This window comes from Thunnus thynnus, chromosome 15 (genome assembly GCF_963924715.1).
Source record: "Thunnus thynnus chromosome 15, fThuThy2.1, whole genome shotgun sequence".
NCBI classification, from domain to species: Eukaryota; Metazoa; Chordata; class Actinopteri; order Scombriformes; family Scombridae; genus Thunnus; species Thunnus thynnus.
The window spans coordinates 20,071,218-20,098,608 of NC_089531.1; the positions used below are offsets into that span (position 1 = coordinate 20,071,218).

The following is a 27,391-nucleotide window of genomic DNA, read 5'->3' on the forward strand; positions in this document are numbered from 1 at the left end:
GGTTTTTTTTTTTTTTTTTTTCACAGGTGGTGAATGGGCAGCGGGTGTGCCCTGCTCTGTGAGGTGTGTGAGAGAGTATCATTTAGGAAAAGCTGCAGCCAGACCTGCATGATTCAGACTGGCAGCTCCAACAGGCAAAACTCCAGGTGGACTTATTGATATGCTCCCCGTTTCTGTTTCTTTGAAAACCCATTTTGTTGCTGTATTTACAGATATGCCCATAACAGAAAATGCCTGTCAGAGAAAGTTTCCTATTATTGTCTAGTTAGATGATAGCAGAAACAGAAGAAAATTAATTTTTCATACTTTATATATTATTTTTCTGTGGCACCTATGAGAATAAACAATCCACCAAAATTAAAATACTGCATTCCTGCTTAGCAAAATGTGGAATTGGTGCGGTGTTTACCTATTAGGGGAGATAATGGTTTAAACATGAAGAATATACTGCAGCACTGCTGAAATTACAAGCTTTTTTATCTGATAGCATGCAGTAATCTCTTTATATACCATGATTATAAATGTGGAGAATTAAGCCTCATCCTACCAACATATTTATCATACAAGGACAACCGACTGGGGAATAAACTATTGTAAGAAACAACCATCAAAGCAAAATGCTAACTCATTTCTTCTCAAAACATTATTAGTTATATAATTAATGTCATATGTGAAAAAAACAGATTATTATTATTTTGGGAAAGTTATAGTTAATTTGCATATTGTGTAAAATGAAATTTGCAGCTTTTATCCCAAGTACAATCTTTACACAAAGCCTTCAAAATGATTGATAGAGTGTCTCTACACCCCTTTGATAGTGTGTGATACTTTAAATTAGGACCCATGGCAAACATCAACTCAATAAATAGTTCCATCTATTAAAACTGCATAGGCAGAACTGGATGCTTTTGACTGGGGTCCCCCAGGAAACCCAATACATTGGTATATTTAAAAAGCACTAATTAAAACAGAAACAGAAAACAATGATATGACGTCATTAGAAACCAATTGATTAACAAAGTCATGACAAATTGGAATGATAGAATAAAGCACATGTGAGATATGACAAAAAGTATATCTCTGGTTTACTGAAATCAAATTAGACCTGAAATCAAATGAACTCCAGCTCTGTGAATCAGCTTCTATTCTATTCTATTGCTGCAGAGGTGTAATTAGTCCGCCTACCTCTGTCTTGTGATGAGGTTGATGTAGTGTCTCAGGGCTGAGTAGTACTTGGCCAGCTCCTCCGCCGGGGCGTCCTCCCCAGGGTTCTCCGGTTTCACCGGGTATCCCTCCGTCAAGGTGCCCAGGCAGAGCAGCGCCCACAGCAGGAACCCCAGAGTCCCCAGCCAGCTCACTAAGTTAGGATGCATCTGAGGAACAGTAAAGAGCAACTGTGAGACCCCTTGTTTGGACACTTAATTTTTTATGAGCTTTTTTCCCCTACTCAACTCTAAGAATGAGTACTGTTCATTTAGCTCAGATTTATCACTGCAAAAGCTTTCAAGTCGTTGCTGAAGAATAATGTTCTAGTTGATCAGAGAAAAAAAACATACAAACATATTAGTGATAAAGCTCCAATAATTACTACTATTGCAACTGCAGCAGAAAGAAAAGTCAAAAGTCACGCTGAGAGACTTTAAATAACTAATTTCGAGTCATGCTTTTGTAAATGAAGTATCAAGATACTTACAATTCCCAGATGGTTCGAGGGAGATTTGTGCGCTGTCCTGTGGCGTCTCTTCTGCTCTTCTGGGCTTTTGGTGCGCGGCGGGTCTTATATCTGTGTGCGCCAGAAAACGCGTCAGAGCTGCGCTCCGTTTTAGCGCAAGTCACTGCCTCTCTTCATGTGAACGTCACTGGTGATGCTGTCATTAGTGTGTTTTTTAAAAACAAATCTGTTTACATTAATTTAAAAGACGTAAAATGGCAATACAAACTAAAAATAGAGTGAGTTAATATGCCTTGTTTCCAATGAGACCAAGAGGACACGGATGGCGTCGTTTTAAAAGAATGTAATCAATCCGAATCGCTGCAATTACATTTTAGAGGGATACTAAACCAATTAACACAACTAAAGATCACATTGCAAGGATTACTGTACATTATGGAAAGTATAAGTTCACTGTAAAGTCACTGTTGAGCATTTGACACAATATTCCCTTTAGAAATGATCCTGATTTGAGTCACTATGTTGTTAAAGTAACACACATTATATTCTGTCTCAAATACAGGTGTGTGGATATAACCAGGCAGTACACACACACACACACACACACACACACACACACACACACACACACACAAGCTTGCATTCAAACACACTCTGTCAAACAAACTGAGTGTGATGTTTTGGTGTTTATGATGCTTCTCTATAGAAGAAGAAGGGGGTGAATTATTTCCCAATCAAGTAGTGATTCTTCAGCACAACGAGATCAATAATCCCATTTGAAGTTACAAAAGAATGGTGTTAATGTAACATTGTGGGTGAACTTCCAATGAATCTTATAGAAGGAAGAAGCTCCTATGACGACGCCTCGGGTGATCTGGAATAAAAAGATTTCAAACAGACTCGCATGTACACGAACGCTTTGCTTTTTTTTTTTTTGACACGCTGTTTGACTGAATCAGTCCACTAATTTCATTTTGCAGTTCATTCCATCAGATGGAAAGAGAGACTGGGATACTCAACGTGAACAAAAGGCCTTAATTTGAATATCGAGACACGTCAGCCAAAGAAGAGCCCAATCTCCAAGATACACACTTAATAAGAAAACCCAAATAGCACTTCAAATGAATCTCTATCACCAAGTGCTTCATTTACCTCCCATTCATAATCTTTTTGTATACCAGTTCCCTGCCATATAATCTATCAAAATCAGTATTCTTCAGCAGTGCTGCTTTTTAAGTTGCGCGGAGGATGCGTTAAGGGCTTTTTGTATAACACAGGATGCTAAGAGGGAGACGAGGAATGAGACACAAGTGAGAGAACGTGGAGCGCAAAGTCATGACCGAATCACAGGCAGGAATTAGAACCTCTAGTCCTCTTCAGGCAAACACACTCAGGCAGACTCACTTCAATAGGTATAACACCTTTTTTAAGCAACCAGCTTGCACAAGTGTCTGACATGTGAATGAAGCAGATGTTTAAAGCACACGGACAAAGTTGAGAGGTCAGTTAGTATTTGCCTAAACATAAGAGTGAGCAAAGTGACTTGCAACTGGATTTGATAAATTGTGCATTCTCTAAATACACAACTCATCAAACATTGAAGTGGACTGGCTAAAATAGAAGAACATATGGGGTTACACTCATAACAGCTAAACACTAAAATACTGAAGAGTGGAAATTACCTGAAAACAAAAATGTTTCCATGTTGATGATAAGGGCCACAGTTATGCATAAACAACACGCCTGGTGTAAATAGTACAGAATTGCACAGGTGTAGTGTTTCGGGAATGTTTTCTTGGCTCCTTGGTAGCGGGTGAGCATCACATGCATGTCGTTACAGACCATGTGCATACCTGCATGTTCACAGTCTATCCTTTATCAAATGCTGTCTACACAATAATGCACCATTAACTCAAAAAGGTTCCACCAAAGTGACAGTGACTTCAGTTTACACAGGCCTTAAGTCTCAACTCCAGGAAGTGCTTTTGGTATGAGGTGGAACAAAATGTTGACAATATATTGGATGAATCCCAACCGAAGTACAATCTGCTTGTCTCACAGTGGATTGTATAGACAAATCCACATCTTTGGGGATGAATTTGAGCTTTTTAAGCAGCATGCACCTTTGCCAGCATGAGTCAAACAGCCTTTAGACAGTCAGAGAGTGATGGGACACATACTGTAGTTGAAACTTATTTACAAGTGTAGTAGGCTGCAAAATAGGTAGGTTGTGATGTGTAACACAACAAACAAGAGAAGCTCTGAAAATGCAGCTGTGTTCTTGCACATGCTCAGTGCCTGCCTTGCAAAGGACTACTCTCTGGAGACTGAGAAATGAGCACTGTTATTAGTCTTTGGAGCTGTTTCTAAACAAACTAAAGTGACTGTAATCTTCGTGGCCAAGGAACATGTCACCCAGTGCAGCGGTGTGGTTCATTCATGCGAGGCTCTACGGCACAGAGGAATACGATATATGAGGGTTTGGATACACACATAATCCTTGTTAGATCATGAGTTCATTGTTGGTTTGGTTCTGCACATGAGATTTGTTGACAATAAGGAAAATATGGACAATCACCAGCCTTATCCTTTGAGTAGGAGTCAATCCCACATACACCTTCCTGCTGTTTTAAATACTCACTACCATGTGAGTATTAATCCACAGCTGAAAATAGTCCCCAACAAATCCACAATTTACTCCTGATTAAGCAAACGTTTGCCAAGGAGTAATGTGCCCTGCAATTTTAGGAAATTATTTAGTCAAAAATTAACTATACATTTGTGACCTGTTTTTAAATATTTACATTTTCAGTAGTTATTGATTTTGGTCTTTTCATGGGATTTGTTGACAGTAAGAACAATATAGAATAACAGCAGACTTATCCAGGTCAGTCAGTTAAATATGAGAAAACAACAAACAGTCATAAAATGTAATCAACAACATCAATTTATGAGCATGCATGTGAAAAATGTTTCCTTAAGACATCCTCTGTGCAGCTTTATTCTCACTTAATCTCTCATTGCATAGACAGTACAGTGGATTACTCCACGCTTGCGGTAGAATCAGTCTCAGCCAGTATTCTGTTCATTAAATATTTACATGTTCTATAATTAACACGGTTCTGACAACCAGGTCAGATTTTGGAGGAAATCTTCTGTGCAGCACAAAAGAGGAAGAGGGCGCCATTCTTCCAGCTCAAAGAGAGACAAATGGCAGTATGACAGGGCCAGTAGGGTTCAGGGGGAAACATGGTCATTAATTTTAATCAACATCGGCACCAATAATATCAATACTAACAATCATCTCCAATACAGTCTCGGTTGTTTGTGCTAATTAGACCAATCAAAACAGCCACAATTAATGTGACAATAATTTATTGTTGCTCCAGAACGCTACATGTACAGCACCTCTAGGTAAATGTATTACAAAAGAGTTTCTCGGAGCTTGGTTTGTCCTCATCAGAAATCATTTCTGTGGAGAGCGAATCCTTTACAGAACAAGCTGTTTAAATGCAAATTTGTTTTCTCCTCCTCTCATCAGCCTCCTGCTTTGGACAATAAGTTCTCTCCCATGATTTGTTAAGATGAAAAGGCCTGTAATTTTCTGCTGCTGTGAATCGCACATTTCGAATTTACAGTGTGTAAGAAACTGTAAAGGAAACACTAACAAACAGGCTGTCTGTATCTTCTCTATCAGGCAACTTGCAAGCAAACGGACTGAGGAGACAAATGAAAACAGGCTAAATCTTGTACAGCTTTGGTGCTTTCTTGGCTATTACACCTCTTTCTAACACACAAGTCTGACATCTAAATTGCTGCTTTTGACTTTGCTATTGTGCTACGGTGACATTCTGTTACTTCTGGTAAGCTAGCACTACTAATTACTTAGAGCATCGGCAGCCCCCTACATGGGCTCAAGCTTCAAACTGAAGGTGATTTGAGTCAAGAAGTCCTGATATCAGGTTCAAAATTGGAGGTTTATGGGACATTTGTCTTTGATTACATCAACCAAACCATTGAGAATTACCAAATTGTACTTTTTTTGTGCTGAGCTGTGTTGCATCTGTGTTAAATCAAATATAAATGTATTTTATTGTATGTTGCACGGATGCCTCAACAATAATCTGGTTGTTTTCACAGAATTGGACTAACGCTATCCACATGTCTGAGCTGATCACCACTTCAATGAAGCATGTCCCCTAAGTGTTTGTCTTTGTTTTGCATTTGACATTAATTGACAGCCTTTGCATGCAATTACTGAGACATATAACATCTTGGAGAACACAAGCTTTTATCCACTTTCAGTTCAAAGTAAGTACAATACTGACAACTACTCAATGTGGGTAGTAGAAGAAATTAATGTTCTTTGTCACTCTCTCATTTGTTCATCTATTGTTCTAATTAAGCTCCCACTGCTTTAAGACTCACTCTATCTACTCTGTGTTTTAATTCACCTGTTTTTCTCTCTTTTCTCAGTGTTCCTGCTGTCCGCTGTGATCTGCGTGAGTACGTGTGTGTGTGTGTGTGTGTGTGTGTGTGTGTGTGTGTGCGTAAATGTGCCTCGGCCACATCTGCACCTGCCAGGGTGAAAGCAGTGCAAACGTCACATCAAGAGAAACATCATATGAGGTGTTTTGATTGACAGATGGACAGAGGGTCAAGTCACCAAGATGTGACATGTTGTGTTCAGCTCAGGTGTGATGTGCAGGTCACAGAGTCCTGAACCTTGATATTAGGAAACCTGATGAAAGTTGTGACCATGTCAAACTGGCACTAAACTTTAGTTTAATAACTGTTGTGACCTTCTGATATGAGACCACCGTACTCTGGATGTGAAACAGGAAAAGTCACAAGTGTCACTCTTATGTCTGATATATATTACTATTACTGGATTAATGGATAATTATGGATTTAGATGCTAACAAAACATATAAAGGCTTTTGAAAAATCAGTATCATTATTACATGTGCTCTGTATTCATTTGTTTTTTTTTCCTGAAGGATCATTTTTATTTTTATTTTAGTGTCATTTCTTATAGGAAGACCTATTCCTTTCTAACTTTTTTTGGAATGAATATCACGAGTTAAAAATATTTTAAACTGATGAGTAGTCCTAGTAAATAATAATTGATCACTATGTGTTTTATGGATTATAAACTACTATATTAGTATTAAATTGCTGACTACCCTTAGAGGTTATGGTGAATATGATGTCTGAATGTGCCAGATCTGATTTAAATAGCAATATGCAAAACTAAGACAAAAAATGAAGCACCTATTAAAAGCCTTAATCCTTTAACAAGCTTTCATAACTCACATCATTAGCATCTACAAATTAAGCAGGTAATCATATGTCCAAATTACATCATTGTTGTGGTTTGACACTTTAATGTGTCTGCACTTTTCCAGCCACTTAGCACACTGTAGGTCTAAAGAGTAAATGTGATAACCACTGGCACAGCCAGGTTAAATATATTACCAACACCATGCTAGATGCAGGCCTCACTGACGGGGAGCCTGATAATGGAGGTGAAATGTAAGAATTAAGCAGTCCATCTAATGCATTAGAAAGCAGTTGAAAGCGTCAATTCTTAAGAGTGTGCTCCATTCATGAAAGAACAAAATTTTCCACATGGCTGTCAATCAGCCATTGAGTGTGTTCAAATACTTATTCTGCAAATTAAAGGCAATTCTAGGTTTAATGTGTTATTATTCTAAGCGCTGGTGGAAGGGTGCATGTTACACACAAGGGCACACTTACCATAGGAGCACACTCTCCTTCTCACTGAAGCAGCATTTGAAAAATGCAGGTACATTTTGTGCAATACTGTTATTAGGAAGAGCAATAATCTGGTTTAGGCTATAAGTGGTGTTTCAAACATACTTCATCAATGCTTTACTGATCAGCAAGTGTATTTTGTTCGAGATCCTTGAAATTAATACCAGATCAAAAGGCTGAGTCTTGAGTCTTTTTTAGAAAAATAAAATCCCTCTTTTTGTTACAGTCCCTCCACTGCAGCTCAACAAGGAATCACTGTCTGAGGAAACACAAAGGAGGGACACTAAAAAGACTAGCTTTGGAAGATACCCACTTTATTTGTCTGACTCTAAGTCTGTTGAAGCCTTCTATAAGCTTCAGATAAACTGTTGATTTTGTCTCCTGTCACGTACATTGGAGACAATATTAAAAAGGGATCTCTTAATGGACAGTAATAACAGGAAGAATGATTACAGCAATGAAAAACTGTTTCAGTGCCCACATGTGCACCTGACTGTTGTTTTAAGACGGACTTGAAAAATTGTGAACCTATCCTTTAAAGTCTTATAAAGGAGTAGTTTGACATTTTTAGAAAAATGCTTATTCGCTTTCTTGCCAAGAATTAAATAAGAAGATTGATACCACACTCATATATATCTGTTAAATGTAAGGCTACAGCCAGCAGCTGGTTATCTTAATTATCTTAGCATAAAGACTGGAAACAGCCTCACTCTGCCCAAAGGTAACCAAATCTACATACTAGCAGTACTCTAAATCTCACTAATTAACACTTTATATCTTGTTTGTTTATTTAAGGGGGCTCTAGACGTGCTTGTAGGCAGATTTTGTTACTTTTGGACAGAGCCAAGCAAGCTCTTTTCCCCTGTTTCCAGTCTTTATGCTAAGCTATGCTAACTAGCTGCTGGCTGTAGTATCATATTTAATGGGCAAATGTGGTATCAATCTTCTCCTCATACTCTCAGCATGAAAATACATAGGCTTATTCCCCTAAGTGTCAAACTACTCCTTTAAGTATTCAAAAGACAATATTTATTTAGGTCTAGAATAGAAATAGATACAAGATGCATGAAGGAAATCCTTCAACTCAATGTTTAAGTATTTTTTACTCATGTAATTTTAAAATTTTTCCTGGATTCTGACTGATGGCCACTTAATAATAATTTCCATAAAGGGGACACAGCTTTCGTAAATATAGGGTCTGTGAAATACCACAAAACCCAGGTGACTGTAAGACCACAAAATGTCAACTACAGACCAAGTCCAGTCTTTACAGGTGATTGAAGGATCCATCTGATAGGTGTATCCTCTGTGGGTTGTTTTGTATTTTGGGTCGCTTTTAAATTATAATTAAAAATGTACCAGCAGACTTTATGACTTACTGTAACATGGAACCCCTATGATCCCTTTTTAATGACTTTTTACTATATAACAACTTATAAACCCTTCACAAGTGCGCTATTGTTAATTATAATAAAGCTGCCACACGCAAACATTAAAAAAATATTAACACTAATTTCTTTCTATCATATTCACAGTATGCAGTGGGTCAATATGTGCTTATGTGCATATACACTACATTAATGTTTGTATATGTGTGTAGGCGTGTGTGACTGCATGTGCTTAAACACACTTTTGCTACTCAAACATTACTATTGATTGAACTCAGCTCTACGACATTCCTTTCTCTTCGTTATCACACTGCTTTGTGAAAAAGCTAAATCCATTTCTCACAACTCGCTCTCCATCCTCCTCCCCGAGTCTGCCGACACAGGAGGGGTTCGAAGCATAGTGTCTATGAAGTTGCAGCACTGTCAATTTCCCACTGTTTCTACCACAAAAGAGAGGCAACACGCACATGTTCAATGTGTCAAAGACATACGTAGGATTTTGCTTCATTTTCAGGAGACTGTGATGGGTTTTTTGTTCTTCTTAGAAACGGAACAAGCTGTATTTTGTTAGAGCCAGATCTGCACTAAAAAGAAAGTGGGCTAACATTTCTGATCATCAAAGAAAGATGCTTGGAGGAAGGAGAATGGTCTGAAACAACAGTGAAAATCTGTGTTGAGGATGTTTGAAACAGTCTAGATCAATTTTTGATGGAAAAACTGAAACAAAGTGAAAAACTGAAACTGTTTGACTGTAGAACATAAGTCATTCAGTTAAGATCCATACATAGTGATACTATGATATATAAACAATAATATATTTAAACTTATTTTTAAAACAATTGTATATTCACATTTGGAAATAATATTGTATCGCAATGGGATAAATCAATTTTGTATTTTTATCTGCATGTCCTTCATTACATCTGATTATGTTAATATGGCTAATATTATTATTATCCATATTATTATTATATATGGCCATGGCCATCCAGTAGATACAGAGCAACATTTACCTTCATTTGTAGTCCTCTTTGTGTCCACTTGTTGGTTGTAAATCCAATATTCAATCTCTTTTAGCTCTGTTTTTGGTCTCCACCAACTTCTGAGAAAAATATCTGTCTCTTTAGCTGCTAAATGCTCCACAGTGTTCACCCACTAGCTGCTAAATTAATCTGTCTGCAACCTGGTAGAGGGCAGGTAGAGAACAGTGGGTTTTGATTTGATTTTTTTTTTTTTTTTTGCTGAAAATAGCTGCCCACTGTGGCTGAAAACAATGCTGATGAGAGCAGTGAGAGTGAACCAAAACAGTGAGGTTGCAAACTGGTAAGACAAAACAATTAACTAATAGATGCAATAAAACTCCATAGACCTGAAGGGAACTGGAGTTTGCAATTTGTGTTAGCTTTCACATATGTATTTCTCTGTAGTTGGGAAACACAGTTTTTTCAGTAAACGTCCTCCACTGTCAATAAAGCAGCTAAAAGACGTTTTCTTAAGAGACTCATGGCCTGTTTATTTCACATTTTGTAAATTCTATTTTAAGGTGCAATTTTTAGTATCTGATTAAGAATGATTTCAAGTGATCTGTCAGTCTGTTGTGTCTCTCCATGGCCCTGAGTTTTTGCTACCTCTCTGTCTGTCTGTGGGGAAATTAGGGGAGTGTGTTCTTCATCTCACGTCAGTGTGTGCTTACTGTAACTGTCACTGGGGTAATTAAGTGTTTCCTTGCACAGTAATTGCCAATTTAATCTTTTGTGCTCACCTCCTGATTTGTAGTGTTGGATCTGTCAGTCAAGCTGGGTGTGGTTTCCATGGGGATAAGGGAAGTGTAGTAGTCATTTCCATCAACCAATGGCCTAAGTAAATTACCTGTTGCCTCCTATACGGGGTTGCTATGGAGAGGCAATTACCCTAAATTGTAATTGTGCAAGACTAATGTGTCAGGCCTTTACCTCTTAAATTAATTGGGTTTTCGCCCTTCCTCTCTCACCCCCGTCCCACTCCACCTACTGCCTACCCCTTTGAGAAAAAAATGTCCAGGAGTAATCAGTGGAAACAGGTCAAGTGTTTTTTTTTTTTTTTGTTTTTTTTAAGGACGCTTAATTGTAGCAGTCAACAAAGCTCTCCTCAGTAGTGAAGGGGAAGCAGCATTGGTTTAAAGTGTGTATGAGGCTGTCCATGTGTGTGTGCATACTTTATCTTGTTGAAACCTGATACGATGGTCATCGTAGATACACGCCGAATATGAAGTGTCAGCTTTCAGATGAGATCCCTTCCACTTGCTTCCTCTTCAGCACTCGGCTGCAGAGACCCAGGTGCATCCATTCCATCCTTCAGGCATAGCCCTACTTCCTTTCCGTCAAGACCACCTGTTCAACTCTCTCTCTCTCACACACACACACACACACACTCACACAAACACAAATGCAACTCCCTTAGGAGATGGCTGGCCTCACAATACAGGTGACTTGAGGTGCACTGGCCAACACCAGCGTGGAGGCTGATCCTCTGTGACTTGCCATCCATAGAGTGGGAACATTTGAGTGGGAGTGAATCCTCATTTGGATCCCCGTTAATTTTATTTCTCAGTTATAAACGTTGGAAAGCGGGCTGCCAATGGAGAAAACATGACCTGCTTCATTCTCCATTTACTGCGTGGATTAAATCAGGTCTCATCACCACTGATCTGCCGTGAGGAATGGGATTAATCAATCGGAGACAGTACATCTATCTGCAAATTAAAAACGGCGCTCATCACTGAGCACGTAGCGTCATGGGTCTGCTGTTATTTTGGTGACATGTTGAGTGGGTGGCTTTCTCTTTGTAAGAGAACATCAATCATACAAACCTCAGATGTGTAAACTGACCAACTAATGGAACAAGAGGGAAATTTGAGGTATTGCTAAGAAGCCTCAAACTATACTGGAGTATTCAAATAAAAACAGTCTCTTTCAAACTAGCTTTTGAATTGAATCACTACAGTTGCTGGCAAATTATACCACAGCGTCACGACAAAGACAGACACATCATTCATAAAAAAAACTGCAATTATCAAAAACTTAAGCTTTGGACAAAATTAAAGGTAAGAGATCAGCAGAACTGAAGGATTTATTTGCTCTGATCAACCTTAATTGTCCAATATCTAATGGACAGAAGTGACAGGTGGACTCTGAGTGTAATGTTACATTTCACTGTTTGTTGGTCATCTTGCAGTGAACAGAGCTAGATGCTTTAGTAGACGCTTGGTTGATCTTTAATGCTGAGCATCTCTGCTGGCAGCCATCTTCTCTGTCTTGATCTGAAAAAGATACAACAGAGATTACAGAAAGATGTGAAGATGTGGTAATTATTTAAAAACCATTTTGTGTGCACTAATTATATCAGGATCTGGAGCACTGATTGTATTAAATCATAAATAAAGTTTTACATTTTATAGAATTAATTTATTTGCAGTCACTAATTAATGTAAAATTCATTTATCAAACAGTAGATCAACTCAAAAATTAATCACTTTCCCCCTAATTAAGGATAAAACTATACTGGGTGATAACTTTAAAATAGAAGATACAATGGCTACATACAACCCGATCTTGTACCTCACAGTATACTGTTTTTTCAAATTTAGTGTTACTGTGTGTGCAAAGTCAAAGCTGAATTTTGTGACCATAAATGTCTAAACACATTCAATAACTGAATAAACCCCTGTGGTTTTCAGGAAAGGTGAAAATGACTTCTCAGACACTGATATAATTAGCAGTTTTTACTGGCTTTCTTGCATTTGCATTTCAGTGTTTCCAAACACGTCAATTACACTGAAGCATTATGACTGAATATTCCCCTTACCTGTAAGCTTCGTAATGCTTTGTAATGTATTTCAGTTGAGGACCTCTGTGCAATCATGTCATCTTACATGTGGTCTTCATGTCATCTTATGTGGTGGTGAAATTTAAGGGATATGTGGTCCCTGATCGTGTGTATTAAACGCTGATGCTGCTCTTTGCTGCCCCCACATGCCTCTAAAGGGAATTCTCTTTGCTTTTATTAAAATGCATGCGTACACCTACATTACTCTCAGTTTTTGAAGGCCTGATCACCAAAAATTGGCTCAATGAATAAATGAAAATGGGTGGAAAAATGGCTTGACTGGTATTTGGTTTTTGGGTATTTTGGGGCTGATGCTGCTCTATGTGACTGCATGTACATGGAATATTCCACACTCAGCATACCAAGCATAGAGCAGAGCACCTCTCATATACCACACATGCATACACACATTTTAAGACAGCTCTGTCATGTAGCTATTCATTGTAAATCAGAGAGTGAGTCATCACATATAGTCTTCAATGACGGTGCATGCTGCTCACTCACCTGATCCACTGGCTTCCAAAGCGAGGTAACCATCCAACAAGGAGCTGAACCCTGTCAGTCCCCCCATGGCAGCATAAGGGACATCCCTGCCTACCGGCCGACCCTGTGCCTCCCTCTCAAGCTTTGTCTCAACCTGCCAAGAAAATAGAAAAACAACGTTATAGTGATTTCATGGCGATGTCCGATACCCCTTCAGTGTTTTTCAACACAAGGCTGACCCGTGTTGACTCTACTTGCCAGGGTCAGGTGGGCAGAGCTGGGCTGGCCACAGCCACAGATGTAGGAGCTCTGGAACCCAGTACAGGTACCTGAAAAAGCCCAGAAAACTTTCAGTGTGAAAATCTTCTTGGATGTAGTGTCTTTATGACTCTGTATGGTGAACTAATAAAGAAAGGATTTCAGACTCACACTTCTTGCACAAATGTCCAGTAGTTTCACTGTGATCGTGGGGTAAGTGTTTACACCTGCAGCGGACAGGTGTTGGCCCGATCTTGGGAACATACTGGTAGGCAGAACAATGACATCCCCTGACCTGGCACGGTAGAGCCAAGGGTCGCTCAGAGGGAACAACTTCAAAGTCTGTCTTGTGTTGCTTATATCTTAAAGATACAAAGTTTGCACATATTTATGTGTGTGATTGAATGTAGAGGTGAAGGACATCTAATATCATGTGATATAGTGTAATGTATTACCTATGTGTACAGAAGCATTGTGTCTCAGGGCCAATGAGTTTACATTCAACACCTCCTGGTACCCCAAAGCTTACATACAGCCTGTTTTTTACACGTTGAGGGAGCACCTTCCTCTTATACTCCTCATATTGCTCTGGAGTGAACAGTTTGCCTCCATCATCATCACCCACGATTCTGAAGGAGACAAACCACCATTAAATACAATAAAGATTCTTGGCTAAACGCCTATATAAAAAAAGGGTTAATTACAAATTTAAATTCAAACAGTCTGCATTTGTATTGTATTTAGCTGTTAGGTTACATCAGTTCCTCTGTAGTTGTCACATGCTGATACTGGCTTGCTCCTAAGTGTACAAAAACCCTAAAGACAATAAAAGTCGGTAACGTTATAGAGGAATAGTCTGCTGTAACATTCAGACAAACCTTCTATACTCCCAGTACTCATCCACTGCTTTTAAGGCTGATTTGTCGAGAGATATTGTCTCCATTGTTGAAAAAAAACACCCAAACTCGAGCTGCTGTTTCAAACCGTCTTGCCTGAAACATATAGACTGTACAGCTGAAACACAGAAAACAACGACTGTTTACCACCAGCTTTGTCGTTGCCATGGAAATTGTCGTTGGGCCCTCTAACGGCTGCAAAGTGAAGTGCAACTAATACGCACGTGCGCGCGCGCACACACACACACACACACACACACAGTAGACTTAACCTTAGCAGCTAGGTTATGTAGCTAAAACACACCATTCCACATTTTTTTATTACCTAGTTAATATTTATGTATATGAACTGTTCTTTTGTTTTGATTAAAACAAATCAACGCTATCTGTTGGGTTTTCAAAATTTGCCTTTTCTTTCTTTTGCCTTTTAACTCGTGAGACAACGCGGTATGACTACATTTCCCATAATGCCGTCGCAATGACGCACGCAGTGATCGTTCAGGGGAACCATGACAGGCAGCACAGTTGCATGCTTGTAATTGTAGCTGTCGACTTTAGCCTGCATAGACCAGACCACACCGTTTCTGAGACTGTAGCAGTAGAAACCAAATGGATACCAGAGTGAACAGGCAGCTCAGTATCGAGCTAGGCGGCTAACTTTTAAACGGAGACAGCGACCTGCCTAAGATATTTTCCCCAGCGTCAGCAACGACAGACCAGGGTTGCCAAACAACAAGCATCATTCAGTGTCAGCCAGAGGTAGCAGCTGGAGCTCTCGGACGCCTTGTCCCTGCTTCCCTGGAACCTGGTAATTTCCGTTTCAACCAGAAAATAGCTTCTCAGACAACACATTCGGGTAAATTGTCAGTTTGGGTCGGGATTTACCACAATTACTGAGAGAATTTCGCACTAACTTATCTTATCTGTTGACTGACAAGTTTGAGCGTTGCCGGGGCTAACATGTCGAGCTAACTGTTAGTGGAGTTGGAGACAGTTTCAACTGAGCTTTCCTTCTGTGCAGCTCTCTCTCTCTGCTGAACTATGAGCAGCTGATAACATTTATTTAGAAATATGATGCAGGTAATAAAAAGTCTTGAAACTAAACCGAAGTATCCCTAATTTGTCATCCTTTGCCAGCGGGGTGTTGGTTAGTTTTCTTTTCATGTATTTGTATAACTGACATTGTGTAATTATAATCACATGTTTACCAAGTTGCAATTATGTGGTTTACTATCAGGACTTTGTATGTTTGCTGTAGGCGCCTAAATGTTACCGTACACAGCACCAAAATCTTCATATCTTTTACCTCCTCCACCATGACAATATTGACATTTCAGTGTTTAGTTCATGCTCTTCAAATCATCTGATTAAGTCTATGGGTGAGACCACCAGCTGTTGGATCACGTGTGACAGCTGTTGTGGTCAATATTTAACCTCTAGATTAGGCATTTTGAGGGATACTATGTGCCCTATCACTGTCAACCATCTCATCAGGTACACAATATTTAAACAGTCCTCTAAACAAGTGGAACATTCATTGTCTGAAACTGTGGCTTAAATGGTGCGCCTTTTCCAAAGAACAATGACCAGGCCTGGTGAATACCCTGCCATCATAGCGGGGACTGATTTGAATACCAAAAATCTTCTGGATGTCAACCCTATGCCTAATTAAGATGGAAATGAGCTGTTGTTTGCCATATGGAGAGTACAAAAAAATCAGCCTGAATGTTTTCTTTTTCTGCCGCAGGACTGGAATGGCTCAACCTCATCTGTAAACATAGCACCTATCACATGAGCATTCTTGACTGTGCATAAAGTCTCTGTGTATCATGTGTGGTGTCTGTGAGCAAGTATTTCTGATTTTGTCAGGTTTGGCTGTTTTTCTTTGATTCATTCATTATTTAAAAATGGCTTCATAAATGAAGTTGACATGACTCCTATAATCTTATTGTGAGAGACATTTTTCAGCTGCTGTTTAAGACTAGAAGCTAAACACTGCACCACCCAAAAAGTGGGTGGTAGAGCTTTCTTCTTATGTGGGTCAATGCAAATGCATGTTTGCTTTGCTTCCTGGATGCATTCAACTGTTACTTCATTAAGTCGTTGCACCTTGCTTTCTGTTTCCTTGTCATAAATCTAGAGATTATCTGTACGCATTATCTCTGTACATTATGTATCTAGTGATACATGTGCCCAGGTCATAGGAAGGGCGTGCATGTGTGTGCGTGCGTGTGCGTGCGTGCGTGTGTGTGTGTGTGTGTAAGCATCGTTAAACGGATTCTGTTACCTTTCTTTTCATAATTTATTCCCTCAGTCAGTGTCCCCTCTCTGACCCCAATAGGAAGTGACACACCCACAGAGAAAGTGCAGAGAATGAACCCGGTGACAAAGTTGTGAAAATTGAAAAATAATCACCTAATTTCCCCTGCATGTGCACAGTCCACTCACAAGCTATTTGTCAGTCCGATAACCATTGTGAGAGTGGGATTAGAAACTGAATGCCCTCTGTGCTTCTGTCTGTTGCTGTGTCTCCTATCTAGAGCTGCAAAGTGGGTCCCATGAAATCTAAACTGGTAATCAGGTTTCTGGGCTAAGAGGGTTGAAAAAGATTTGTTGAGTGGGCTATTGTGTACCCTGACCCAGAGTTAAACAGTCTAGGAAGCCACTTTGATGTAGCCACCACCTCTTTGCCAATAATGATGAGGTGAATTTTGTTCTTTATCCAGCACATTCATACAGGTTTGTGTATTTATCCACCCAGAAATCCTCACAGTCATTCTGGTAAAACCACAATGCTCAGCAGGCCTCTGAGCCTGAGGGACCACAGAAGTGAAACTGTAAGGGGTCGATGGTATGCAAAATTTCAGATTTTTTTCCCCCCCAATTCATGGCATTACAGCACAGCACAGCACAGAAAATTTAAAACATCATACAAAAAAGAAACTGAAATCATGTTTGTTGAGTTGTTTTCAATGACTATGTTGTGCTTTAACGTGTGTGGTTTCTGTATTTCCTTCCTGTTGCTTTTTTCCTTTTTTCTATCTCTCTATAGAGCCGTACTCGTCTGAGTTGTCAACAATGTCTGCTGACACCCTGCCTGAACACCTGGTCTGCATCGGTGATTTGGAGCTAGACATCTGGCAACCAAAGTACCTCTCCAAAAACCCCTGACTTTCGGCACCTGTGGGCGTCAACTTCCTTCTGTTTCCATTTCCTTGCTTCTGCTGTTGCTCAACGCCTTCTCACCACCTCTTCAACGCATGTCTTGCCAGAATTCACTTGAGCAAAGCACAAAATCCACACCAGCTCTAGGAATGCTGTGTGGTAGACTTTGACCTCTGGCCTCTCTGGATACGGACGACAGAAAAGAGAATTTGTCCTACAGGAATCAAGTAATTATCACTCTATCAAATTATTTACATCTTCACATCCAAGACAAGATCTCAGCCACTACCAGGCGTCTCCAGCTCCCCTCCCCTTTGCCATCCCCAGTACCATGCTGGGCACACTCCTGCGCAGGAACATGTCCCAGAAGCTGAGTGTGCTGCTGCTGCTATTCGGCCTGGTGTGGGGACTCATGCTGCTGCGCTATACTGTGCAGCAGCCTCGCCATCGGAGCAGCGCTGAGCTACGTGAGGAGATCCTGGAGCTCAGTCGGCGATATGTCAAGGTCTTGACAGAGGAGAACCAGAATGCACCTGGTGGACCACAAGGAACCTCCATGGCTGGTTACGGTAATCATTTTAGAAGAATTCAGGAATTCTGGGCAATACATGTGGTTACTACTGTATTTTCTGCACATTAAAATATTTGTTTACTTCTGTATGAACATTACCTGCTACACAGTGGTGGAAAAGCATACTCAAGAATTAATTTACTTTCTCTGGTTTTCCTTCTTTCTTTCCCTTCCCTTTTCACATACACACAAACAGCTGATCTGAAGAGGACTATTGCTGTGTTACTGGACGACATTCTGACACGGCTGGTCAAACTGGAGGGCAAAATTGAACTGGTGGTCAACGCCTCCTCCACTAACACCTCCCATACAGCAGGGGGTGTCCTTGCTTCTGCTCCCGCTGCCCTCCAGAAAGCTCCGAAACAGGACACACCTGGCAGCCACCCAGGGACTTTGCGCTTTCACCCACACATCCCTAATAGGCCTCGGCAACATCAAGGAGCATAGTTTTATAGATGTATTGAAATTTTTTTTTTAGCACATCACACTTTTCCAGCATTTATCACTGATGTAACAACATCAGACTAATGAAAAGCAATAGGGAGACATATGGACATCCAGAAACTTTATATGTGGGATGCGTCTCAGAAATGTTTGGTGGGAAGAAGAAGGACTTCTTTATGTTATGTCCTATGCTGATATTTATTTTTTTTTACCAGGACTACCTAGCGCAGTTTTATATATTTCCATTGCTGATTTTATTTGACTTAAATTTTAGCATTTTTTATAATGTCATATCTGGATCTTGTGACTGCAAAAAGGTATAAACACTAGAAACAGACACAGAATCTGATATGCTTTATCGTAGAAATGGCTTAAAGCGCTCCCCTGTGTACATTGTATACAAATTTACAATACTGCTTCATATCCACATGCTGGACTTAACAGTTCATTCATGATAGTTAGGAATCGCTGCGTCTGGGTTTTTAGCTGGTGCGGTTGCTAAATACTATATGAAGAAGATTTTCCTCTTAGATAACACATTTAGTGATTTTAAGGATAATTAAACAGTATAACCTGTAAGAAAAATAATCCAAAGAATGTTATTTGCACTCCATCTGAAGGACAAATGTGTATTGACTGTTGCTACGAGACAATTTGATGTACGTGCAGAATGTGATGGGATGAAGCTTAATTGCCACTGTAAACATGGGTGTGTGTGTGTGCTTTGTCTCAGTCGAAATCCAATGCTTTAGTTCCTTTATCTTGCTTTGGGAGTTGTTTCAGTTCAGATGTAGAATGGATTGAATGTACTGCGAGGTCGGTATTTAGCCCTGTGGTGCTGTTAAGATGACTGACCTGCTGCTTACACATGTTCAGGGTTCATGTTGCACTGTGACTCTATAGAGATTTTCTAAAAATACTGGGCTAATCCAACTTGGACATTAGGGGATATTTTAGGGAGGCAGACATCAAGCTCTGGAATACTCATTCCTCAGCAACAAAGGTGGGCAATACTTTCATCAGTACAACTTGGGGATTTTGTGAGATAAAAAAAGCAATGTGCTTTATGGAATAATAAAATATGAGGAAGAACATTTGTCATTTGAAGAAAACATACTAGTAGTCATAATTGCCCTTTTACTCTGCTTCAAAATGTTGCTCACATTACAAACTAAACTGTATGTTAGAGCCGCTAGACTGAATTATTAAACTGTGGTTTGATTGTGTCTCTATTGAGTGATACCCTACATGTACTTTATTTCATAATGTTTAAGTAGAAAGGTGAGATAACTTTACCAATAAAATGCCCCCATGGAAAAAATGAGTGTCCCTCCCATTTGAATTCTTTTTTATACCAGATCCTCTATGTATTTCCTGTAAATTAAATGTGATCAAAAGTGCCATTCAGGAGATGAAGATGGTTTTAGTTGTGATATGAGATGACTCACAAAACAATAAATCCAGTTTTACTTGCGTCTATCCAAACATTCAGCCAGTGGTTCTCAGATAGGGCACCCTCCATGAGACCTTAAGTAAGGTGTGTGGGTGTGCGCATGGTTGGATTTTCAGCTCATAAAGTTTTACTGACCCCGCTGCAAAAAACCCTGAGGTACTTGACATTACGTACAAGCTAAACCTTGTCTTGTCATGGGCAGTGCTGGAAAGTAACAATTTACCCAAACACTTCAGTACAATTTTGAGGTACTTGTACTTGAGTAATTGCATGTTATTTTCTAGCTCTACTCCACTAGCTTACAGCGAGGTTACGAGACGTTCACTCGCATGAAGGGGGCGTAGGAGACGAGACGGGAGATGACGTCAGACCCTGCAGTACATAAACATAGCAGCCACTTCACGCGCCATCTTCTAGTTAGCAACCGAGCAGAATAAAACATTGTGTTAAACCACGGTGCTAAGTTATTTCTGTTATAATACTTTGGTTGTATTAGCTGTACTGAAAAATGAGTGACATTGAGGACGGAAACTATGAAGGACGGGTAAGCAGTGACACTGAATTATATCGAATATCTCCCCTTTTCTTCCTTTCTCTCTCTCTCCCGTGTGGCTGCCCGACAGGGAACACGAACCGCTAAATAAATTGTTTATCGTTGAAGTTTCATGTGTTGTTGGCGGTATCGTTACCTTTTAGAGAGGCGGCCATTTTTATTGGTTTTGCCTTAAGCCAACAATACTTGTGTATTAAAGTGTATATATACATTTTTTTTCCACATGGACGGTCAGTGCTCTGCTAGCAAGCTAATTACCGCTAGCTTAAAACACCACCAGGGTTAGACCTCGGTATTTGCAAGTTGTCATAATTTTGCATTCCCAGTTCATTTTACTGCAGCTGGCAGATTCGCTTATGAATTATATTACAAGCTATCTACAGTCATTGATGCACGTTGGAAACCCGAGTTTTTCTTTTTGTTTGATATGAAATGTAATTAGTCCTAAGCCACTCTTCCTTCTCTACTTTCACGCTCTGATTAAGAAAAGCTACATGTGTCTAAGCTCTTTACTTGTTACCATTTTAACTTAAATTGTTGTGCTCATTTTGAAATACTTATTTTTAGCAACAATGTAACTACTGCATTCAGTGTTTTATTATCTTTTTTCTATTAAAGATATTTTCCTTTTCATAAACCTATGATCTTAATTTTATTGAATGTTCTTTTTTCATTAAGGTTATTGATCGTGAAGGATTTGAAGAGTTTTATCCAAGAATGATGAAGAAAATTGTCAAGATAAAAGAAGGCTAATGAAAACATTTACAGAGCAGAACATAGAAGTGGAAAGGGAGGAAAATGTGACGGAAGATTGGTGTCAGATAGAAGCGCTTGCAGTGTAATGGCTAAAATGAAAACTGGTTTCAGTTTGGGTGAAGAGAGGAAAAACAGACCTGGAATCAGAAAATGTGAAAACTGAAAAAAGAAGAATGAAGAAGGATAGAAATCCCGAGAGAAGGGAGTAGCGTGTAAAGAATCTGGAAGAATGAATGTGTCCCTAGGTTAAGTAAATATACTGCTTGTGTCACAAATGTCTTTTCTTTACCTTGCTCTCTTTTTGTAACATGAAAATGCATGTTTTATTTTTTCCCTTGATGGCCCAGGTGGACATGGAAATAGACCTGTCATGTACACTGTTGTATATGGTTAATATTATATCTTATTGTAAACCAAAGATTTATTAATTGAAATGATAAGTTTACTAACCCTTTCCTCCACAGTACATAAGCTGTAGATTTTAGACAGGTTTATGTGCAACTTACTTACCACATGTCATTACTCTGTGCTTGACTGTTTTTTTCTGTGTAAGAAATACATTTATTTGTCCATGAGAAAGTTGTTAACATGCTGCTGTGGCAATAGGGGTCTCGCTCCCCATCTAAATCGGATCGTGGGAGTCCAGCTCGGGTCAAGTCGGAGAGCAGGTCCGGCTCCCCGAGCCCATCCCGAGCATCCAAACGCTCTGAGTCCAGATCCCACTCTCGGTCAAAATCAAGGTATGTTACCGTTTTTACAATTACCTTTTGTTATATTGTGATCATATTGCAAACAAAAAAATGCTCATTACAGGCTGAAATATGTCACTAGGTTACAGGGTTTTTGTTTTCCTTCTCTCCTCTTCTACCGCCTCCTATTCAGGTCTCGTTCTAGGCGGCACTCAAACCGGCGCTGTAGCCGCTCACGCTCTCGGTCATATTCCCACCGAAGGAAGTCTCGCTCTCGTTCCTACAGCCCTGAATACCGGCGCAGGAGGAGCCAGAGCACCTCCCCAATGTCGAACCGCCGCCGTCACACTGGCAGCAGGGTGAGTGTGAAGAGATCTGAAGATAGGGCAATGTACAGTAGGCCATAGATGGAGAGCCAAAAGACACTTTGTGTATGCTCACACACATTTATATCATGTTAGTCGTGACATTTTGATCTCCCCAAAACTGTTTTCCATTTAGCATCTTACAGTGTCAGCACTTTTTTATCTTTTCATTTAGATATATTTGGCCATAGCAAACAAAATAACTTGGATGTGTTAAACAAACTGAACGGTTTTGCATATGAATTTGAGTTGTATTATTACAAACATTTACAAGTATTTTATGATTAACTTGACACTTAGTTTAAAATCAAGAGCAAGGAAATTTGAATTTTCTATTTGTGAGGAAGTAATTTTTGATATGATTGTGATGAATGCTGTGGGAAACCACCACTGACATGACATTTAATAACCCCTTTGTTTCACCCTCCCCTCCTTTCATTATATCAACAGAGCCATGACTTCACAAAAGAAGCATGCAGTCATAGCGGTGATGCTGATATTAGGGTATGTGGACCTTCTGACATATTTTGGGAAAGAGCAATGTAATGTTTGTGTGTGGGTCAAAGGGGGATTCCCTGAGTGTAATACTAGATCAGGGATAAAGGGTGACATGAAACCCAGTGGAAATGAAATAGATCATGTTATATTCAGACATGTGGCTGGTTTGCAATAAAAACAACCATCACTGCAGTGCTCATTGGATGGGCCATCTGTCAAGTTAAAGTGTTGTTTTTTTTAAACTTTTCCTCAATACACCATTGCTTGAAAAATTGGGCAGGAGTGCACAATATATCCTACCACTTTATACCAAGACCCTTGTCCAGCTGCATGCATGGATGACCTACCTTGAAATTGGGTCAAACACATATTTGCAATCAGGGTCACACCTGTATTTGCAAAATAGGTTGCTTGGTGAAAAAGGACATTCACTACCTGGCACGTATAAAGATGGACCTGTTTGAATTGATGACAGTTATCAATAAATTGACTGCACTTGTAGTATCAATCCTTTATCAAGGTAAACATTGGTGGAAACACTGGTGCAAAGTGGGTATAAGTCAGGTTATCAGTACTTGGCAAAAACATGAACTAATATCAAGGCTAATATTTTTGTATTATCGTAATTATATTGGACCAATATAATATGTGGATGATTTCAGTAAGTGCATGTGTGTATGCAGTCCTCATGTATTTTACTTATAATATGCAGTATCAGACAATCATGACATGAACCTGCAAATATAAATATATAAAATTGGTATATTAAACATACCACTGAAGTTAATGCACTTCTAAAATTGATCTTATGACAATAATATTTTTATGGGGAACCCTTTTGAAAGCCTTTAATAAACCTACTGTTGGGGTATAAATGAAAAGGCACAAATGTTTGAAAATCTTTATTTTACACCTGGAAATACTGATGTTTAGTAATATATTGCAACAGGTAGTAAAAAAATAAATCATTAAAGTTAATAAAGGATAAAGTGAATACATTTTCATGATCCACCATTTGGTGTGGAACGTCATACAATGAATGAAACATTTTTACTACAGTTTGTGTAAGCTCAATGATGTTTGTAGTACACTACTGCTGTAAAAGGTTCGTGTGGAAAAGAGGAATTAGGTGTGGTTTTCAAAGCAAGTGGGAGGCAAATGAAATGGTTTTGTACTATATATAAGTCTCCCAGGGGCATCTTTTTGAAAGCTGTTTAAGGGGTTATTAAAGCTGTCATAGTTTACCCACTGAGCATTTTCTGATGGTCTGGTTCATTTGAAGATGCTTGGAGGGAAAAGTTCTTGTAGCCATTGTTAACTTCTATATAGATCTTTTACCTTTTTTTTAGTAGTATCTAATTATATATTTTCTATGTTATTATATAATTATATATATACATTATATATTTTTTATATATGAATATATTTTCCTGGTGCCTTGTTGTTTTCTATATTTGTGTTTTGGAAATGTAACCAGTGCATTAAACATGTAAAATGTTGCCTGTGGATGAAGAAGCATCTACTGCTTTGCATACAAAATCCATTCACTGGATTTAGTATGCAAAACATTAGATGGGTAGATGTGGTAAACCACATCATCACCTCTGACTCTCTGTTGTTGACCCTTCCAGGCGAACCCTGACCCCAGTACATGTTTGGGGGTGTTTGGCTTGAGCCTGTACACCACAGAGCGTGACCTGAGGGAGGTGTTTTCGCGCTATGGTCCTCTGGCCGGGGTCAATGTGGTGTACGACCAGCGCACAGGTCGCTCCCGGGGCTTTGCCTTTGTTTACTTTGAGAGACTTGAGGATTCTAAAGAGGTATGGGAAATGTTTGTGGTTTTATTTACTCATCAGATAGCCAATAATCTTCAGGCCTGGTCCTGGAGAGTCATTTGTTTTCTGTGTTTTTATGCACAGTACCAGTCAGTGCCAAGTTTAGACACACTTTCTCATTCAAGTGAGTGGGAAGTTGTGTCCTAACTTTTGACTGGTACTATAGTTAATTTGATTCATCTGTCGTCCAAAGTGTAAAATATCCCATGATTAGATGGCTAGAATAAGAGGGCTGCTGCATGGCTGCCGGTGAGAACCAGGAGTGAAGAGTATTAGTATAAAGTGTTAAGCATAGTCTTTGCAATTATTGTTGCCTGCTTAGCACTTTTTTATATTTGCAGTACATGCAGGTTCAAAGGTCTCTTCCTCTCTGATAGTGTTTAGTCTTTATTTAGATGTGATTACCTGAGTTCACCACTAGGTGTCTGCCTTGCCACAAATTACCTCATCTTAGAGCCATGCATCCCTAGAAATGGGTTACTGTGTGTAATGTACTGTAGGTGGTCTTTTGTGAATTTAATAATTTTTACCAAAGAGCTTGCAATAATATGATAACATCTATGTCTCCTCATCCCTCTTGTGTTCCCTAGGCAATGGAGCGAGCCAACGGCATGGAGCTGGACGGGAGACGCATCAGAGTGGATTATTCCATTACCAAACGTCCCCATACCCCCACACCAGGAATATATATGGGCCGTCCAACTCAGTAAGATCAACACTAATGTCAAGTTCTCTTTACCTAGTATGTGGCAGTAGATATACATCACATAGTTGCATGTGACTGTACATTTGAGTAGTCAGGAGTAGAGAAATGCGATGCAAGGTGTATTGTTCTGAGGTCAGCGCTCTCTCATATCACTGTTGTATATCTAATTGTGCATCTTTTCTTGAAACACATTGTTAAAATTTAACAATTTCTATCTGTTTTGACATGGTGCCATGTTTCTCAAGAGATAAGATTCCTGGAAGTCATGGCCTTTTTATATTCTTATTTCAACAGCAATGGTGGTGGTGGCGGCGGCGGCGGTGGCGGCGGCAGCAGCAGCAGGAGGGGGAGAGACTCCTATTATGATCGTGGCTATGACCGCTACGACAGATATGACGAGTATGACTATAGGTATAGGTGAGTAATAATTTGTGAGTACAAAGCCAGTGTTGCACTATTACGTGGGAGAACATTTAAAATTTTTCTTTGTCTCCTTGCAGTCGCAAGCGCTCTCCATCACCCTACTACAGTCGATACAGGTCTCGCTCACGGTCTCGCTCCTACAGCCCACGTAAGTGTGAAGCATACAGTACTTGCTTAACTATTGTGTCATTATTTAGACATGAAGTCAGACTGCTCTTTGTATGCATATTTAAACAGATTCCTGTACTGTAATCACTGGTGAAAGCTGCTAGAATTTTATTAGTAATGCACTGACCTTTACATGTGCTAATATATATTTCCTATTTTCTTTTCGCAGGGCGATACTAAGTTGCTTTTTACAACATTCAGCTTCCCTCCAATAATTGGTGGTGTGTGATTCATCAAGGTGTTTCAGAGGGGACAATTTGAACTAGCATGTCTATATCAACAGAACTCTTTTAAGTTTGAGATAGTTCTTGTTTACATGCAATAGATGTCTTAATTTTTAGGCGTTTTTACGTGTCCATGTCTGGTGTGAGCAAAGAACTCAACAACTGTTGGTTACTGTTGTGTCATTCTTAGACTTGCATCCTTCCTTCCCTCTTCATTTTCTGTAGCAGTGATTCCTTTTTTTTTTTTTCTTTTAAATGATGGATAATGAGCTGTGTTTTTGGTCTATTACTTTCATTTCTGTTAAAAGAGTTCTTGTCATAAATGGGGAAGGAAAACTGGGTTTTAGTTGAGAATAGTGACAGTTTTCCCATATGTATTAAGAGGTAACTCAAACAATAAAGTTTGCATATGTATTAGTTGAATATAACTTAAATCTCAATGCTACTTGGAACTAACTGGGCCTACTGGTAAGTAGCAGGTAAATGTGGCTGTAAAATGAAGTGCTACCAGCAATCGGTGGTTGGGGTCTCTGCTCACATTATGAATAACTTTTCTTTTTTTAAGTTGAGGAAGTCCTGCTTTGAGTTTCTCCAGAGAGTTTTATCATGTATTGTTTTTGGTTTTTTTTTATCGTGAGACCAATAAAAGAGAGTGGTTGGACTTGTACTTTGCTTTGTGATCAATAAGTCAACCAAAAAAAAAAAAACCAAGGCACACTGCTTTACAAAAGTTAAAAAGCCTTTAATAAATGGGCTTAGCAACTCTATATGTCAGCCATTTATTAAAGGCTTTTTAAGTTTTGCAAAGTAGTGTGCCTTGGTATTTTTTAAATTAATTTATTTTTTTATTATGACTTATTGATTTCAAAGGAAAGTACAAGTCTAACTTTTTGTTGGTCTCATGATATGTCCTTGGATCCAAAGAGCACCTGTTTGGTTTTTTTTTTTTTTTTTTTTGATACCTGCATTCGTGAAGTAGCACTCTTCAGCCAACCTACTGGCATTTGCTCTCTATTATGTTTTTTATTGTTGTTTCTTTGTATGGAAATACAAATATATGAAAACTCCAAAGTTTGTAACGTGGTTTTCTGACTTAATGTGCATGAAATTGAAGTTGAGCTTTAGTTGTCTAGGTGGGAGTTAAGAAGTTTGAGTGGGTGAGGTGGGAAAAATAAGCTAGGAGAATTTCATAGACAAAGACC

The 27,391-nt window shown here is 39.2% G+C and overlaps 4 protein-coding genes and 1 long non-coding RNA gene across 9 annotated transcripts in view; 3 read left to right on the forward strand and 2 right to left on the reverse strand.

Moving 5' to 3' along the window:
- Window positions 1–2,235, reverse strand: part of npy (neuropeptide Y) — a 3,204-nt gene extending 969 nt beyond the window's left edge. The window contains exons 1-2 of the mRNA XM_067611245.1: window positions 1,694–2,235; window positions 1,186–1,373 (exon numbers count right to left, since the gene is read on the reverse strand). Coding sequence (XP_067467346.1) covers window positions 1,186–1,373 — 188 coding nt within the window. The 5' untranslated portion in view covers window positions 1,694–2,235. The remainder of the gene's footprint in view (window positions 1–1,185; window positions 1,374–1,693) is intronic.
- The window catches only part of LOC137197810 (uncharacterized), a 10,662-nt gene extending 4,039 nt beyond the window's left edge, over window positions 1–6,623 (forward strand). Inside the window, exons 2-4 of the long non-coding RNA XR_010931508.1 lie at window positions 27–146; window positions 5,813–5,983; window positions 6,149–6,623. This is a non-coding gene — a long non-coding RNA (uncharacterized lncRNA). The remainder of the gene's footprint in view (window positions 1–26; window positions 147–5,812; window positions 5,984–6,148) is intronic.
- Window positions 6,624–11,914: 5,291 nt separating this feature from the next.
- fam221a (family with sequence similarity 221 member A) lies at window positions 11,915–14,522 on the reverse strand. The gene is made up of 6 exons (XM_067611247.1): window positions 14,322–14,522; window positions 13,899–14,072; window positions 13,615–13,805; window positions 13,444–13,514; window positions 13,207–13,339; window positions 11,915–12,136 (listed from the first exon to the last, which is right to left on the reverse strand). Exons 1-6 carry the CDS (start codon window positions 14,384–14,386, stop codon window positions 12,027–12,029), a joined length of 744 nt encoding a protein of 247 aa, XP_067467348.1. The 5' UTR covers window positions 14,387–14,522; the 3' UTR covers window positions 11,915–12,026.
- Window positions 14,523–14,807: 285 nt separating this feature from the next.
- Window positions 14,808–19,611, forward strand: ccdc126 (coiled-coil domain containing 126). 5 transcript variants are annotated; one of them, XM_067611251.1, is made up of 5 exons: window positions 14,808–15,147; window positions 16,087–16,208; window positions 17,101–17,190; window positions 17,392–18,073; window positions 18,272–19,611. In XM_067611251.1, the coding sequence occupies exons 4-5, from the start codon at window positions 17,836–17,838 to the stop codon at window positions 18,520–18,522; spliced, it is 489 nt and encodes a 162-aa protein (XP_067467352.1). In that variant the 5' UTR covers window positions 14,808–15,147; window positions 16,087–16,208; window positions 17,101–17,190; window positions 17,392–17,835; the 3' UTR covers window positions 18,523–19,611. The 5 variants fall into 5 exon arrangements, with proteins under 5 accessions (XP_067467352.1, XP_067467353.1, XP_067467351.1 ...); XM_067611252.1 differs by lacking the exon at window positions 17,101–17,190; XM_067611250.1 differs by lacking the exon at window positions 16,087–16,208.
- A 764-nt stretch (window positions 19,612–20,375) lies between these two features.
- tra2a (transformer 2 alpha homolog) lies at window positions 20,376–27,260 on the forward strand. Its single transcript, XM_067611246.1, has 9 exons — window positions 20,376–20,516; window positions 21,888–22,021; window positions 22,164–22,329; window positions 22,786–22,839; window positions 24,465–24,653; window positions 25,259–25,374; window positions 25,669–25,791; window positions 25,875–25,945; window positions 26,135–27,260. Exons 1-9 carry the CDS (start codon window positions 20,481–20,483, stop codon window positions 26,143–26,145), a joined length of 900 nt encoding a protein of 299 aa, XP_067467347.1. The 5' UTR covers window positions 20,376–20,480; the 3' UTR covers window positions 26,146–27,260.
- The last annotated feature ends 131 nt before the right edge of the window (window positions 27,261–27,391 follow it).